The following is an 18,565-nucleotide window of genomic DNA, read 5'->3' on the forward strand; positions in this document are numbered from 1 at the left end:
AACTCTGAGCGTGAAAAAAATGACACAGAAGCACATGCAACGTTATATCTGGGGACTGCTAGGCCACTAAGCCACCTTTATAAAGCTAGGTGGCCTAATAATTTTACATACTATGCTTCAAGCAGCCCTCCTCTAGATACTGTACATGAAATAGATCAGAACACACACATCCATTTGATAATGATTACATAGTAGCTTAACTTCATGCCAGGTCACTTTTATACATACAACATCGTATAGGAAAGACATAGGCAGCCACTGAAGTGTGTGTTCCTGCGTGCAAGAAAAAGCAAAAGCAAAAAGCACAATAGCAAAAGTAGCATGCATGCGTAGTCAAATGACAGGATCTTCACTCTTGCTTAAAACAAAGCGCACGACAGATTCTGCTCCTCAATGTCTCTGTAGCTACAGCACGCTGTTCTTGTTGCAAATGCCTCGTGAGCAAGAGTGTGCATAAAGCTTGCAAGGTGCCCAATATGGCACACTGATTACTTAATGATACCACAAAGCTATCTACGAGGACTGAAACAAGGTCATTATGAGAAAACTGGCACAAAAGTCCACATGGTCACATGCTCCTAGCTGCCTCAACGCACAGCATGGCATTAAAATTTCTCTCAATCTCTTGAAAGTAGGCCTAACACTCCAGGCACCCATTTCTACAATTCCTGTTTTACTAGTCGGTAAAAAAAATCTAGCTATCGGCTAACTAGCATGCTCTTTGCTATTACTGTGTTGTAAAATAATGTCCAACATATGGACAAAGTCGTTTCTCAATTGAACGTTTGGTTCCCAAACTAGCTTCCGGGATACCCAAGAATCCAGCAGACGAGCTCCCCGAGATTTCCGTGAGCACCTAAGCAAGAGCATGGTGCTCATTCTCTCCTCTCCACTTCACAAAAGCTTCCTGCAGAGTCTTTGGTCTGACCTATGCTTCATGATCAAGGGACATATATCCAAGGCCTCAGATGCTGGCAGCACCTAACAAAATAATGGCAGTACAAGTACCAACACGGTGATTTCAATAACTGATTGACTGATTACTGCTTTGCAGGTGCACTTGGCAAGACACCAAAGGTTTAGCACCAGCGATATAACTTCAATTTCTAACCCAGCTGTTGACCCATGCACTCCTTGAAACTTATCCTGCACACACGTCTTAGCTGTTTTTTGTCTCAGCACGTGCTGCTAATTGGTTACTATGGGTTGAAGACAATTACTGAATGGGTCTAGAGTCCCTGTTGTAAGCAAGAGCGAAGAAACTCTCAGAGACAGCAAGCGGTTTCGGGCTCGGCAGTGACACCAACCTCTGCACTTTCTCGACCAGCTCAGTGCGCACAAGGTGCTCTTCCTCTTTGGATTCCGTCTTTCGGTTAATGATGCTGCGGCCAGGAAAGACAAGGCAGGAGGGTGATCGCAGGAGACAATGGAAAACGGGAAAGGAGGAGCAGGGCAAAGCAGGGGGGAATGAGGCGGTGTGAAAATGCGTGAGTGTCGACACAAATCGGGAAGAGTGGCAGAGAGGAGTGATCAGGTGGCGGCGCGCAATAAGTGAAGCGAGGCTGCAAAGTGAGAAGCGTGAGCTGGAGCGCCGGCTTCGCATCTTTTCTTTTTTCCGGCTTCACTGTATTTGCTGCGAAGGAAGCCGTCACAGGAAGTTACTCGACATTACACTATGTTACTCGACACTACAACTAAGCTTAAAAAGAAGTACTGAGCACCTAAACGATAGTTTACTGCAATAAATGTTTCTGAACCAATTTTAGATTTGGTACACAGAAAGTGGATATCATGATGCCATGATACGTGGACTTGCACCATTCCTGGGCAGCCAGAATACACACAGGCAGAGGCAAAGCATGTGTTCTTTTTTGCTCAGTGGCTTTGTCCATAATTTCTGAAGCAATGTCACCGTACCCATCTTTTGTGACTAGCAGCCACCGTGAAACCAGCAGCCACTACACTGTAAAACACACGAAGTGCAATTGCTACGACCGTACTGCTTGGTAGCTTCTGCAATATTGCCTCTCAAGTATGAAACGGACTGCAGAAAAATGCATTTTAACATCTGGCAGTATGTGTGGTGATTTAAAAGCCCAGTCCGGTGTACTGTCTACCTTAAAGGAAACGTTGCATCTGAGAACAACTGCTCGACCATACTCCCTGCTTTCAATGTGGTTGCAAGATGGCATAAAAATGTCGGGGCATATCATGACTGCGCAACTGCATAAATGGCATACAGCTGGTCTCATAACACCAGTCATGACAACAGTAGGCTTGACAGATTTGATACTTCATCAAAATGCTTCCCTGTCCTCTGCTTCGAATTTAATAATTTGCACACCCAACTGCAGTCAACAACTGCGCACATTCAATCATTTAGGCAGGGCACGCTTAAAAGCTCAAGAGCAGTAAACATGGGGACGGGCAGTCATGCCATGACTGAGATAGTATCACAACTTTGATTATCAAAGCTGAACAGGAAGAACGACTACATCTTGCAAGCAACGTGAGTGTGCCATCACTATCATTAACTGCAATAGAATGTGTATTTCCGAGTAACTAAACAAGGTCAAAGCATCTTTGCTCATTAACACAACCATGCCCTGTGTGTGACATTTGTACGCATAACCATTTTGTACTTCCAGTGTATAAGGCTAATTGCTGCCGTTAGCTCTTGCGTATATCTTCTCTGCTCATACCCCTCTTATTTTTTCTTGCTCTTGAACTTTTAAACATACTGGAGTCACTTTTCACTGCAGGTCATTGCATTATTAAAACAAATGGTAAAAGCGAACAAAAGCGGGTGCTTCCCAACAACAGAAACGTCGTGGGGCTATTCGGGTAATTAATGCAAAAGCCACTCCCTATGCACTCCTCTACGCCTTTTGAATATCCATGCACACGGGCATGCAGACGAATTTGTTCAGGCAACGAGCAGTTACTACTTGTCGTAGTTGCCGAAATGCCGGTCCCGCTGCAAGCACGGGTGCCGCGGCATAACTCACAGGTGCGAGTCAGTCATCTTGGGCCGAGTCTCTCTGTCGTCGGCTCCAAAGTTGCCAACCTGGGGAGGCGGGGGCCTCCAGGCGTAAGGGGGCTCCTCGGCAGACCCGCTCACCGAGACGCTAGACACGCTCACTGCGTCGTCCCGATCTCTTAGTTTGATCTGCAGCAGAAAGGCGAAAAAATGCGAAACATAATGCTGTGAGCGGAGACTGAGGGGGATAAAAAAAATAAAACGTCTATGCTTTTATGTGCCAATACTGCAACGCAATTATGAGCCACGCTGTAGGGAAAAACAACACGGTGTTCTTTAAACAGACCCTGCAACACTTTGTGGACATAATCATAAAATGCTGCTGATCGGTAGTATGGGCTCCAGCGAACGTGTGAGCAAAACATTGTAGCACAGTTTGCAGCGAGTCAGCTAGAAATTGCTCACTCTCCTGTCGACAATTGATGCGACATACCTAAAATCACTGCGTCACATACCAAAAAGCACATGGACACGGCCAATGGATGATTTGAGCATCAAGAGCTGCATAGTTAAAGCAGCTGCCAAGGTGCGCCACGACGATGTCCCCGCATTGCACTCTTTAGTGCCAGAATTACACACAATATAGAATTGCACCAGTGCACTCTTGATCAGACTGAAAGTGAGCTGCAAATTCAAAGAAAACAAGAAAAAGTGCTCAAGGTCATGGCGCACGCTGACTTACAGACATAGCTTCTTGCACCCTTGCAACGAACATGGGGAATGAATGAATCAATGAATGAATCAATGAATGAATGAACGAACGAGCATATGCTTACCCTCTTCTAAGAGGGCAGGGGAGTAAGAAAAAGCTCCACAGAGCTCGGTGGGTTACTGAGCCCGAACTTTCTTGGAAACATATGCAGTCATAAAAGACAGCAGGTGCGTGGTAGGCACAGAAATAAGTACAAGAAACTAAATAAAGAACAACCAAACAACGAAGGTCAAGTAAAGTACACACCAGTGTAGCAGTAAGCGTAACCGAGAAACCTGGTGTACACCACAAGCACACTGCAAGCAACTCCCAGATCAATACGTACTACCCAGGGATTTCGCAGATTTATAGGAGGACATCTCGATGAAGCCGTGAAACTGATCCAGTTCCATGCATCAACCTGCGGACACATGGAAATTAAATTATTTTCTATGATGTCTTAGATTCAAGAGACTGAAACCACTGGACAGGGATGCTATAATGAATGCCTGGAGATTCGAAAAACGATGCAGCTCAGCAAAGAAGGCAGCAGGAGCTGTAGCAAGGTTGAATAAAGAGAGGTTCAGGTGGCTTTCCCTCACACTGGGAAGAGCTGAGAAACGCTGCAGCTAGAAGGGTAATGAAAACTGAAGTTGGTGGTAGGAGGAGATACCAGGAGAAGCTCGAGATATTCGAGCGATCTTTGCACATTTGTTTACGCAATTTGTTTTTGTCTATTGTGACCAGTCATGGCAAAGAAAGCAAGGGACGTCGAGCTGTGGGCTGCATCACGCAATTGGAATTCACTTAACAGGCAATGTGTTGTTTAAGATGATCAAATTGGCAGACACACTATAGCATCCCATCTGATGGGATGTTTGACGTGCCGCTAACGACAGCAGTTGTAAAAGAATTTGTTTTCGTTCCTCGTCATGCTTGCACTCAATGAGCAAACTGTGCATGCACTTGGTTTCACCAAATTGCTTTTAATGCAAAAATTTAGGATGACCACCAGCACCATATAATAATTCTCCATAATTCTCGTGGCTAAGTAAAACACGTACAAAGTAAAATCCTACCATGTTAACTTTGTTGAAATGAAGTATGTGGCGCCTTAAAATAAAGTTATTGAAAGTTTGTCACATTCATCAACAGTCCGTTGCACTCTGTGCCTGAAGGGGCAAGCCATATGTAATGCTGCATAGTGTAACAAATGTTAACAGCGGCTACCTTATAGGAAAATGGCACAGGGGTTTTATAGGAAACGCTGATATTCTTCTGCAATATATGCAAAACAAACATGATCAGTTACATCTATATAACTGCACACCATGGACGTCTGTAGGTGTATGTGAAGGAGGCACTTACTGTAAAGGGGCACAAACTGCAAAAGCTGACAAAAAAGATGACAGGCGTGTTACAATAATGGAGATAATGCCATGCAACTATCAACGCCGACATGGACTCACTTTTTCGAGTTGTGTGGCAACTGTCTGCCGCTCTGCTTCCAGCTGCCTTGTGAGCAACTCAAACTGGGCCTCCTGCACCATGAAAAGAACAAAGAGGGAATGCTCAAGTTAGGACACTGTTCAAACTGACAATCGTGCAATTATTCAGCTGACTCTACACACACACACACACACACACACACACACACACACACACAATCCAGCAAGAAATTAGAGCCATAGATTGCGATTACATTTAATGACCTCTTTAACTAATGTAAGCATGGCAAGGCACCTCAAATGTTTAGCCTCTAGTCGTAGCCAGAGGTTGCCCTCATGGACTTTTGTCTGTGAGCATTTCTACTGGTTGAATGTAATTTTTTGTACCCCCCCCCCCCACACACATGCTGCTCTAGAGACAAATGCCTAAAAGTAGAAGACAGCTTGTGTACCGCGTCTTTAATATAGATGACTGTCAGGCAGCACACAAGAGAGCTTCTACATCAAATCTGACTACAACAGCAGCATACTTTGTGGCTGTGCCTAGCAGTGGCAGAAATCCGGAAAAATCACAAGGGGAGACACATATCTTGCCATGGTGGCCATTTTCTTTTTATAAATATAGGTTTTATTTTTATTCACATAAAAATTAAAATCATGCTTTGAAATAAATTTGAAAAAAAAAACGAGCAGGGTTCCCGGCTCGCATAATTGCATTGTTCTATTTAGTCTTCTTCTAAACCGGTCTAACAGCAGAAGCGACTTACGCAGCTGTACGTCATCTCACACAGCTGAAGGGTATTGAACACACGTGCACACTACAAAATAAACGGGCATTAACAAAAAAATTTAAATGTGCCAAAACAGTCAAGCAGTTGAAATATATGAGGTTTGAAAAATAAATCTCAGGGGACAGTACTTGCACGGGGCATCCCCCCAGACTGAATACAAGAGGGTTCAGGAACCCCCTGACCCCCCCCCCCCCCCCCCGGCCCTCAACACCCATGACTTACACCAGTGGTGCCTAGAGCCAGACCAAGCTGTAGCAATGGCCACGCGGCCCACACGTATAGCCAAAAATGAAAGTAAAGTGAGAGGCTCCCCTACACTGCATAGAACAAAGCCACACAATTTCTACACAATTACAGTGTTTGGCCGTGAGCCCCCCCCCACTTCCCATTTGGGCAAACGGGAAGAAAACGCTTTTGGCTCAATGCACAAATATCCTACGACGGAAGGAAACGAACTGATCCAGGCACCGACGTAGACAAGGTCATGAAATGCAAGTTTATGTCTACTTTTTCTCTAGTTCTGTTACGTCTCAAAGGCACTGGAAAAAAGCTAACGAAATGATACAAAAAGGGGTAAAAAAGAAAAATGACAAGAGACCATATGAACATGTCATTCGCCAACATAAACGCAAAAGAAGCCTTGGCGACATAAACGGCAAAGAATAGACGGCTCAGGAACGCCAAACCACGAGGGAGCGCCAGACGGGATCCGAATTGGTCCGCAAAGACAACGGAGGGAATTACCATCGAAGCTGACAAGTCGCGGCCGGCACAAAACAACAAACGGAGCGCGTCAAATAACGCACCAACGGAAAAGCCTCCAAGATGACAAGAGAAGTCCCGACCCGACAGGAGTATTTTGGAGGTAAAACAACCGAGACCGATCGAACAACTGTTGCAGTAACAGTACTCGACAAACATATGGCACGGCATAAAACGATTGGAGGGAGAGAGTGAAAAAAAAAAGTGATCAAGAGACGCACGGATGATGCTTGGGAGAATGACACGCGACATAGAACAAGGGATTGCTGGGGCAACGCCGTATGACGACGAAACACCAACAAAAGAAGCTGCGAGTAGAAACGCAAAAAGGCCGACACCAGGCTTGTTTCGTCGGGCAGGCCGAAAACCCAGGGGGGCGACACATGCGCGGGGAAGAGCATTCACGCAGAGCCAACGAGTCGAGCCGGCGAATACCGTGTACTTTCGTGGTTTCGTTCCACGCTTCGTCGCGTTAGTTCGGTGCAGTGTCAGTGGAGCACACCCGAGCATTCGGAATCGCGCGTTCACACAAGTTCCCTCGCACTCGAGCACGAGCACAATCCGTTTCTAACTGGCTCCGAGGAAAAACAACAAAGCATGCAGCATTCACTTCCAATAACACACGCTGCGATGAAAGGGGCTAGCAAAGCGCGCATCGGTGCACATCCGCCATATCGCCGAATTCCGCCACGTTGGCGTTTCGAGCCAATCAGAGAAGGCTGCAGCCGCCGTGCGAGCCAATCAAAGCGAACAAGATGGCGGAATACGACATTGTCCGGAATGGCGCCCTGGTGCGGCGCGAAGTAACTGAATAACTGCGCTGGCTGCATAAATCGGGCAAACGTAACGATGCTGTGGCGAGCAAGAGGCGGATGGCACGACACGGCATATGGCAAAGGTGTGATCATAACCTTTAGCACATATGCGTAGGTTCAGTGTGCTTATGTATCAATGGTTCTCAATTATGTATCAATGGTATCAATTACTGTTCTCACAGTACATTTCATCAGTCTAAACCGATTCACTGCTTCACTTTTGTGTCCCTTTAAGAATAATAACAGGCCCCGCCACGGTGGTCTAGTGGTTATGGCGCTCGACTGCTGACCCGCAGGTCGCGGGATCGAATCCCGGCCGCGGCGGCTGCATTTTCGATGGAGGCGACAATGTTTGAGGCCCGTGTACTTAGATTTAGGTGCACGTTAAAGAACCCCAGGTCGTCGAAATTTCCGGAGCCCTCCACTACGGCGTCTCTCATAATCATATCGTGGTTTTGGGACGTTAAACCCCAGATATTATTATTATTATTATTATTATTATTATTATTGTTATTATTATTATGGTTAGTTAATGACTAAACGAGTATAAAGGTTCACGTTTGTTCCAGTACTGACATAAATTCAGTCTTGGATATTGAAAGTGGCAATCGCCTATCATCACTGCGGTGTCTAGACACCCAGGGTCTCCCTGATGAACATCTCCGACGAGAATCCAAAACAGCGGCGATCAAGTGGACCAGTTGTCTCGAGAATGAGCAATTGTAGCATATCATTATAGACACACACACACACACACACACACACACACACACACACACACACACACACACACACACACACACACACACACACACACACACGCGCGCGCGCGCGCGCGCGCGCGCGCGCGTAGGCATACTTTATTCTGCTAGTTTTTTCGTGTATGAAACACATTTTGCGTGTTCGAGTTATGCATTGTAGACTGTAGTGATGGATAATATGTTCGCATCCACCATAAAACATCCTTTCCAGGGGCGTAGCCAAGGGGGGGGGGGGGTTCAAACCCCCCCCCCCCCCGAAATTTTTCGATTTTGCTTGGGTATATAGGCACGCACACATACAAACGCACGCACGAACATACATAAAGTATGGTTGAACCCCCCCCCCCCCCCCCCGAAAAAAATTTCTGGCTACGCCCCTGATCCTTTCCATGTTGGGACAAGGAGAACGAATGACACAGGTCGTACATAACTGCGCCCCACAGCCGCATCCCGTTACACTGAACTTCCCTCAAACATGTAAATTACTTTTCAAATGACAAAAAAAGTATTCTCAGCGCCAGTGCACCGAGGTCGCGACCTCTGGAGGGAGACTGGAAGTGCAGAGCGCCGTCGCGGGACCGACGACAACGACGACGTCACTAACACACAATAAATTTTCGTGACAAATCTACACAACAACTTCTCAGCAACTTCTTCTCGACTTCCGAGTCACCGAGACGAGCTTAATTAAATTTAGTTGCGTGCATCCTCGAACATTTCAAAAGGCTGCGCCCTGCAGGGTTTCGTTACGTCCCCATTTTAACGGCATTTAGAAAGCAAATACATTAAGCACGAAGTTGTGCGGGCGTCGTACGAAAGAGTGTTTGAAAAGTCTGGAAAGTACACTTTGCATTAGTAAAGAGCGTAACCGTGATTACACAGCTTTCTGGCACGTAAAACACGCAGAAAGTTCACAGAATGTTTCACCTCCTTTCTCAAAACAATGAAGGGAAACAAAAATCAATAAGAAGCCACTTAAAAGACAGTTTAGGGCTGACACCGTTGACATCGAAAAGAGTGCCGCCTCACCCCACAACGCAGCCAATAACGCTGCGCCGCAATTAACGAAGACGGTTTTCCCACCTCCCCGCGGCGGGCGGGCGCGGCTTGTCGCAGAAGCGGCAGCTTCCCGGCCACGTCAAATCGGCGGCGCTATCGATCATTCATCGGCTTCCTCCTCCCTTACTCTCGATCTCCACGCACCCTCGAAAAAGAAAAAAAAAAGAAAGGAAGAGGCGTAGTGACGTCAGCGCGTGCCTCTCCGCCGCAGTTATGCGTAAACATCCGAGGAAGCGACGATGAAGTAGGTGGAACAAAAAAAAAAGATAAGGGATTACAAACGAAAAACAGATGAAGCATAGCGACGATGTGGAGAGTGCGAAACAAAATACGCGTATATAAAATACAGCGTGGCCGAGAGTTTCGTGCGCCGCCGTTGGCGACGGTGTTGACAGGAGGAGAGGCAGAAAGGAAACACTTCCGCGACCGAGCCGTCGAAGCCGTAAGAGGGGCACGCAATAAACACAAACGTTTTGTGCGTGTGTTTGTGTGTCTGTGTTTTGACGTCCTAGGTGGGCAACCGACCCATCCGGTTGTCGTCACACGGTGGTACGGAAAACGGAATAGTTCGCGTGAGAGAGAGATAGAGAGAGAGAGAGAGAGAGAGAGAGCAAGTTGTGTTCGAGACGGCTCTTCTAAGTGGAGGACGCTGAAAATGGCTGCGGGCGACAAAGCAAAAAAGAGATGCGCTCTCTTCTATAGATGAGAGACTGCGCGTCGACGTGTATACGAGTGTTGCGCCAGAGCACCTCGGCAAAGTTTGCTGCACGCGAGAGGAGAGAGAGGTCGTTGACATCGAGAGGGCTGTATAAGAAAAAAAAAATAATAAAGTTAGAAGAAGCATGCCGCGGAGGAAACTTGGCACGAAGAACCGACGCGAGACTTCGTCATTCGGCGCTAAGGGAGCGCCGGCGGTTATACTTGCGAGAGCCGCGAGCGCGCAGAGGTCTCAGGAACCGGTCATACACGCAGAAATAAAAAATTCGTCCGGACCAGGACGAATTTTTGCTTCCACTACAAGCTATCCTTTACGAAAAATCCGTGTGGATGCTTCGTGCTACAAACGGGAGGTTCTCAATTATCCCTTTCATAGACGTCAGAGGTGTACCGGAACTTCATCGGTACATCCGACGTTTAAAAGCGACAGCCACATGGAGCGTATTTTCGACGTATCGGCGGCGTCGCGGCGTGCCGACGTCAGCGCGCTCTTTTCATGTTGCGCGATACAACTGCGCTGCATCCAATCCTGACCAAAAAATGTGTGAGGAAGGCGGGGGGGGAGGGGGCAATTTCTTGTTTCTGAGCTATAATAAGAAAGAAAGATGATGTTATACGGGTGACAGCTGTGTTTTGATACGCGATTAAACCCGTCTCAAGTTTACCGCGCCGCTAGAGCTCGCGCACTCCGAATAAAGTGGGGGCCCCGGAGCCCGCCCGTTTATTTTTGCCGCAGTACAGGTGCTCGCGTCATGTACACTTCAGGCTCTCTTCATCTGACCTCTCGTGCAGGGGCTCTTCCCTGTCGGCTACCTGCAGCTTGAACGAGCAGAAAGCGAGAGTACGGGCCACGCATCACTGAGACGAAGCGCGACGGAAAACGGCAACACTGCGCCCAGGGCTTTATACACCCTCTCAGCAACCCCCCCTCCCCCCCGTCCCTCTCTAGGAGGTTCCTGACACCCTCCAAAAATTAGTCCCCCCCCTCCCCCACCTCTCCCCTCTTACTCATCGACACAACCCCTACGTTCCGGTAACTTTATACGGAAAAATTTTCCGGCGATCGACTCGTGAGGCAATATACACCGACACTGACGTTAGACACACAACCAAATGAATCCAAGTGACAATTATAGGTCGAGGAAAGCACAGGGAACATTAATTGTTGTATTTAACTGTAGTGTGGTAATTATGACGTAAAGCGAAATGAATTAACCAAGACGTGAAATCGCCCTTCCCGCCGGTGGGATCCTTTCGAATCACGCATCATATGCCCTGCCAATACCGAGGTCTTTTCATGATTACTCGGAAAAGTGGTTCGGGACCACTTTTCGGGACCACGCTAAGATCGCAGCGTTCAACAACACTTCGTCGGAGACCGGGCTGCGCGCAGATGAAAAGGCGTCCGTCGCTCGATCTCTGAAGCGATGATGAATGAGGAGGTCCAAGAAAGGTGCGCTCCGTCAACAAGAGATACGTGACGAAGTGAAGCGGATGCACTGTGTAAAAACGGCTCTGCAGTACGAAATAAAGCGGCGCGGAGCAGTTGGGTACCAACTTCAGTATACAGTGCTCGCGCTCGCAACCAAAACCACAATATGCGCACGCAAGCACCAACACACACACACACACTCCGATGGCCGCAGAAACACCGCGATGTCGACGCAGAGAAGCAAGGCTCCGGCAACGTCAACGTCTATTCGGCGCGTCGCCATTCCATTCCCGCGGATGTGGGTGCCGGGTTTCCGTTTGCCGCCGACGGCATACACCGTCGCTTTCACACATATATACGTTTGTTCCTTTTGCGCGCTCTCGTGTTTTGTCTGGTCGGCTCTTAGCAGTGGGCAAGGTCCTTCTACGCACGCAGAGAGCGACGCACGGACGCCCCGGACATGCAGCAGATGCGATAAGGTACCGGTCGTCCGTGTATGCGCGAATTACACCGCGAATTTCGCGAAGAAGTCATAACCACAAAATCGAATTATTCGATATCCAATATTCCGTCCAACGACAGTAACAGTTTGTTGCGATAAAAAGAAAGATAAAAATGGAGCCACAAAGTGCTTCATGCCCAGACGAGCGACGTCTCGGCATTAGATAGGGTTAATGTCCAGACAATGTCCAAAATACACACCGCCTCCTCAACTGCATGCTATAACTACGCAACGTCCATGATGACACGAAGCTACAAAATGTTCTGTTCGTTCTATATAGCACATTTTCAACTGATGAAAAAGGGTACATTTGCTTGGGCTATCTATTCTACCCTTATGTCGATTTAAATGCAGGCACACGCATTCTATCGCCAAATCGGGCAATCGAACCTGCAACCTACCGCCAAGCGGCAAAGCGCCGGTCTCTTTGGGCCACAGCGGCGCGGCCAAGTTCGAAGATATGAGAAAGCGAGGTGCCTTCAAAGCAACGCCGAAATAAGTCGTTGTCCGACAGATCAACTGATCAGTCAGTTATTCAAATCACGAGTTCACTTCCAACATATCAGCTGGAGAACAAAGCATCTGCCATCACGTACCTTACAACGGGCTTTCCGACGGAATAGCCAAGGAGAAACCGAAATCCGGCCCTGCTCTGTAGTAGCACATGGAAGCGACGGTCGACCATACATGCTTCAATGAATTGTCTATGGGGCCCGTGAGGATCCTATAGCGTAGCATTCAAGTCCCGCAGTCGCTAAGCCTCGTTCCTGTATATAAACTGGCGGGCGGTTCTGCACCGACACAAGCGTACTGCGGCACGGGCAGCCCGAGGATGACAAACTTTACTGTGAGATAAAGGGCGCCGATAAACGGCTGTTTGCATGGTACAGCTCGATTAGCGGGTGAATCTTGATAGAGCGATAGTTAAGGGCTGGATAATCTTCGAAGGAGGAGGAAGGACAAGCGATGCTCGGAGCTCCTTCGTATCGCGGCCGATGTCTCCTCTTCATATAAAGGCGGGATACAGATACGTTAAAGGGACACCAAAATGAAACAAAAAAATTAGTTTAGATTGACCAATTATACTCTGAAAACTCAAAACGTCGGGCCCTACTGGAACGAGACCTAATCTCCCTACATTAAAATCTAATTAGGAAACAGAGAAGTGTGAGGGCCTTTCCTCTTCACCCAATTTGCCAGACTTCTGGTTTCCTCTTTGTTAAAAAAAAAAATGTTTGAAACATAAACTTTCCTCTGACCAATAACTCATATTGATCCCGCATTCAGGTCCAAGAGTCAATCCCCGAAAGTCAAATTTATTCCATTCACGCAATCGGCTCCCGGCCCCGTTCAAGCTCGGGATAAATCGAAAAATCCGGTTTCTCGAACTTCCAAGTAAGGCTGTAGAAGTTACGGGGTTGGTCCCGATAAATTTTCCAAATCGTTTTCCAAATAGCAACGCTGCTCAGAAAGCTCTACTTAAATGCTTACAAGGAAGCCTATCAACGCTGGCAATCAACCGTCGAAGAATTCCCAATTTCGGCCTCTACAGCCGCGCGAGATGGGAACCAAAAACGGTGCCAGAGAAGCGAACGGTTCTACAGATCAAGCCAGCAAATGGCGAAAAAAGAAGAAAAAAAAAACAGACAAGTAAAGAATGAAGGAACGAATTCGGAGCGGAAGACAAATTGTTACTGCAAAACGCGGCGTCAATTTTGGCACGACTTCATTTTGGGTCGTACAACGAACGCCCTGTGTAAAGAACGGCCTGATATAAACACGGGTGGTTCGAAGAACAAAAAATAGCGAAAAACGGTCAAAGAACCAAAAACTAAATCGCCAGTCTTCGAAGAATCGCCACCGCGACGCTCCCAAGAACTGGTTTTCTTGTCTTCCTCGCATATCTGGCTCGTTACGGCTTTCTGCATTTTCTGAAACCTCCGCGTTCAGCCGCCACAAACGCGAGTTGGTTGGTTGCGCGGCGTTTGCGAAGCGCCACGCTTCACTGCATCGCTCTCTTCCTCGCCCATTCTCGTTTTTCGGACGCGATTGCGCGCGACCGTGAAACGAGCGTCGTGTACAGCATACACGAACGGAAAGCTACGTGCGAGTTTCCGTCGTTGCTACGGCGCGGTTGAGCGCCATTTGCCGCGTGGTGCTTGCAGCTGCTGCTGCTGCTGCCACGCAATGAGACAAGCGCGGAAGCCGACAACTATCAATTGTGTAAGATCCCCCCCCCCCCTCGTATACGACGGTAGACGGCGCGCTCGCGCGCGTTTCGAAGCTTCAAGCAACCGTGGCATCGAAATCACGCGGAATTGAGTTCTGTTGTTTTAGATAAGCATAAGTGACCGTTACGACTGATTTTCTCGCGCTTAATATCTGTCACCGCGAATGTGCAACATCATGTGTAAAATGGACGTTTTCGCTATTTGCTATACCCATGACTTCGATATCTTGATTTGTTACGTTACATGTGTTTTCGCTGCTGTGAGCCCTTGCAACGACAACTGCGGGCTAGTGAAGCCGCGGAATGGCAGATTTTAGCCACCACTCATCTATATCTAGTAAGGTTGCAACAGGGGCTATTTGGTTCGTCTTCATTCTGTAATGCACTGCCGGGTATGACACGGATCACTTTTTTTTTATTATTACTGAACGTTTTCCCTCCTTTTCATGTTCCTCCTTCCTTTCTTGTACGTAAGTCTGTCCATTCTCGAAATAAAGTAGTTCATATATAGTTTGCGCAACACCCTGCGTTGTCTCAAGCTTTTTTTTTCTCTCGGTCCGTCTCATACCTAGCAGCGCATTACAAGATGAATCCTCTATATCCGGTGGCCGATTGGAAAGCACGATGCCATTTTGGGGAGAAGGGGGAGGAGGGGCGGGGGGCAACCGTAGAGGGGTAGTTCGAATTGGCTTTTTACCACCCCAAATTCTTTTCAGCTTTTCCTAAATCTATGCTTAACCACAGGAGCGTTTGTTTTTGTTTTGATTATTTAGCGATTCGCCCCCCATCGAAATGCGGCTTCAACGGGCAGCAATCGAACCCGCTACCAAGAGCCATACGGCGGGAGGCCACAACCAAAAAGCGACCAAAGCTACAGCATGCAATGACTTTAGAAAAAATAATAATTGCTGGGGTTTCGCTGGCTAAAACCACGATATGTTTATGAGGCACGCAGTATATATATAGTGGGGGACTCCGAATCAATTTCGACCGCCTGGGGTTCTTTAACGCGCACCTAAATCTTAATAAGCACACGGGCAAGTTCATCGTATCTCGTCCCCATCGAAATGCGGCCGCCGTGGGCGGGTACCGAACCCGCGCCCTCGAGCTTAGCAGCGCGACACCTTACGATGCAATGACTTTCAATAGGAAGGACACGGGACGGAGAACCACAGGAGTGAAAAGTGCTTCGAAAGGTGAGCACGTGCAGTGGAAGATGGAACTTACAGTGCCAACAGAAATCCCTGCGCGGATGTGGACTGCGGCGGACTATATATTAGACGCATCGACCAAGCTCTATAGACCTTGACTATATATACTGGTTATCTATAAAATATACACGACATCTATAGAGCGAAGCACGGCACACTCATTAGCAAACCAAATAAACGACAGCCCTTCTGCCATACAGCAATAACACTAAGTGCGGAGTGCGGGCTTCCCAACTGGCTGTCAACTGTCACAGACGAACGACTGCTTGTATACGAGTATGCATATACAGTAAAACGAAGGACCAGCAATATCGATGCACGAGGCTGTGTTGGAGTGCATAACTAAACAAGCAACTCGAACGCGTACGGTATTTTCTGCTCCACTACTTGGATGCCCCTCCAGATAAACAATTACAGCTTTGCCAATTTCGGAGGCATACAAAACGCGATATTGACGCAGCGAGATATGGGTAAAGACGAAACTTCGACGCTCGCTCTTTCATGAATGTATATTTTCCCTTTGTTACGGCGAGTCATTGTTTTCATATTGGCTATAGAGTGGGTAACGATTTGCACGCAAACTGATAACGTCGTTAGTACTCGTTCCATGCGTCGTCGGATAGACTATATAGCAGAAAGAATCGTAAACGCCTTTAATAGATACGCACTGCACGCATATATATCTTACTATATACGCATACGTACACGGCGTGATTTATGCTACTCCAACGGAATACACACGAAGCTCAACAGAGCGTGTACGTAGCGCAGAGCGCGCACCGTCGCCGCGGACAGAGCTCCTATAACTGAGGGTCTCCTGCAGACGGCCGTGTGGGTCACACGAGATCGATAACAACCCGATATATCTTTCTTTTTTTATCATCTTTTTTGCAAGCCATCTCGGACATCGTATATAGTCAAAGAGCTATGGAGACACGGGTACTCCTCGGATAGCTTCCCACCCCCCTCCTTCTCCTTATATACGGCGCATAGGAAAGACCGGACCGCGATTCTCTTCCGAGACGGGACACGGGACGACTAGAGACAAATTGATTTCCGCTCCATCGGCGAACTACGACGGCTGTGCGACCGGTTGTTTTATTACGCCCCCTCCCTTACACCCTCCTTCAATCCTTCCCATCCTGACCCTCTTTTATTTCCCAAGCACAGACACCTATACACTTCTAAGACACTCGTGGACGTCAAAGGCCCTTCCTTTCTATACTTCCTACATCCGCGCGCGCGTGCACCGACGCGATGTAGCTTGATATAAGTGACAGCGAAGAACTCAACATCGCGACGCTTCGGCTTTTTTTCCCCCTTCTTTCGGTTTCCGTTGCAGTTCTTTCCTGCTACATTCACGACCTCAAATCTCGTTATTCGGCGCCTATACTTCTCGTTTCTAGTTCGCTCTTTTCTACGCATATCGTTTCAGGAAAGAAAAAAAAAAAAGATTCGTAGACAACCGGATCACTATAGACTGAAATGGACTGAGGACAATACTCGGTTATAAGAGCGTACAGCCAACAGAGTTCCCATAACTTAGCCAACGCCAGCCAATCTGCAGCACTAGCTGGCCGAGATTTGCCAATAGTTATTAGTCGACACCAACAAGTCTTTGCAATTAGTCAGCCAATCTTTCGTCAACACCGGTCGACGTCAGGTATCATTTAGCCAGCATCAGCCGGCGCTAACCAGTGCTGGTAGTCTGCGAGAAAATGCGGTATAGTCTAACTAGGTCAAAAATATTCGTTGCGCCCTGTTAGAGCAGATGAAAAGGTCCAGGGGCAGTGTAAAAAAAGGCACATTTCTGTAAGGGGAATTTTTGTAGTGTGCGAAGCTGTTCGCGGTTTCAGCCAGGGACGCAACAATACACATTATTCCAACTACATTGTTGGAACAGCGGGAACTAATATTAACCGATGCCGATCTTATGCGTGTGAATGCGGTAGGCTTCAGAGAGAATACGCGCTATTTATTCAAAATTAACGTCCTAATGCATACTTCGTCTTGATTATAGGTTTGTACGCTAGATTTTATGTGCTTTGCATCACTAAAGGTTTTTTTCTGTCACAATTTGAGCAAGGGAAATGGCGTTCATTAGTTGAACCCATAGAATGCTGTTGAAATCGCAGTTTATTTCCCCCGATATGTTTAGAATTAAAGAAGAAAGCCCAGGTAACCATGAGCAACAACAACGAGACATCACTGGCGCCTTCATAACAGAATGCCGCCTCCCTCGTTCGATAGAGGCCCGGTACAATAGCGTTACAAGAAACCGTAAACGAAGAAGGCACGCGCATGCAACGCGGGCGGGCGGGCGAGCTGGCTAGCGACGCCGAAGCTGCAGCGAAGATTCCTGCAGCGCACGTGTATTCTTCCATTCCGTGCTGTCGCACCGCAGGAAGGACGACCGACCTCTGGCGGCAGGGCGTGCACGTCGGGCACGACCGTAAAAGAAACGCGCGCGCGCGACGGCGGAGACCTCGCTCCTTGCTTTGCGTGCCTTGCGCTTACTGCGTTTACTACGCCGGCACCCTTCCACCAAATCCTACGAAACTGTAAAGGTGGATAGAGTAAGAAGAAAGAAGTGGCGCGGGGTACAAAGAGAACAACCGCCACTATCAGATAACCCTATTGCACCCAACCGGTTATTCTTCGATCGTTTCGATCGCGAAGAGCTTCGATGGCACCACGATCATGCACTACCTGGCTCATAGAGACTCCTGATGCTAGCACTACAGTTTCCCAGTTGAATCGGGAACTAACAGGAAACTGACAGCTGGGGCTTATCGGCGGTCCTGTCGACTGCGCCAAATTTGCAACACAGCGCCACATTTGGCCGATGTAGCTGTGTATTTATAGGGAGGCACGCAAAATACACCATTTTACAGCGAGGCAGTGCTGTACTACTACTACTAGTAGTAGTAGTAGTAGTAGTAGTAGTAGTAGTAGTAGTAGTAGTAGTAGTAGTAGTAGTAGTAGTAGGCCTCCGCAGAAGCGAGTCCACTGGCTGAGCCGACAGGTCACGTGATCTCGCTCTGACCAATCAGTTGTAAGCGCGCGCACTTCCAAGTATGGCGGAAGACTCGCGACATTAGATTTT

At 47.8% G+C, this 18,565-nt stretch overlaps 1 protein-coding gene across 7 annotated transcripts in view; it reads right to left on the reverse strand.

The window, feature by feature from the left end:
- LOC119405035 (catenin delta-2) overlaps positions 1 to 18,565 on the reverse strand; it is a 136,145-nt gene that overhangs the window by 52,694 nt on the left and 64,886 nt on the right. For 5 of the 7 annotated variants that reach the window (XM_049419164.1, XM_037671789.2, XM_049419161.1 and 2 more), the window contains 3 exons: positions 5,201 to 5,272; positions 3,009 to 3,169; positions 1,308 to 1,382 (listed from right to left, as the gene is read on the reverse strand). In XM_049419164.1, coding sequence (XP_049275121.1) covers positions 1,308 to 1,382; positions 3,009 to 3,025 — 92 coding nt within the window. In that variant the 5' untranslated portion in view covers positions 3,026 to 3,169; positions 5,201 to 5,272. The remainder of the gene's footprint in view (positions 1 to 1,307; positions 1,383 to 3,008; positions 3,170 to 5,200; positions 5,273 to 18,565) is intronic. The other 2 variants (XM_049419165.1, XM_049419162.1) reach the window with 1 other exon arrangement.

This window comes from Rhipicephalus sanguineus, chromosome 9 (assembly GCF_013339695.2).
Source record: "Rhipicephalus sanguineus isolate Rsan-2018 chromosome 9, BIME_Rsan_1.4, whole genome shotgun sequence".
Classification (NCBI taxonomy): Eukaryota; Metazoa; Arthropoda; class Arachnida; order Ixodida; family Ixodidae; genus Rhipicephalus; species Rhipicephalus sanguineus.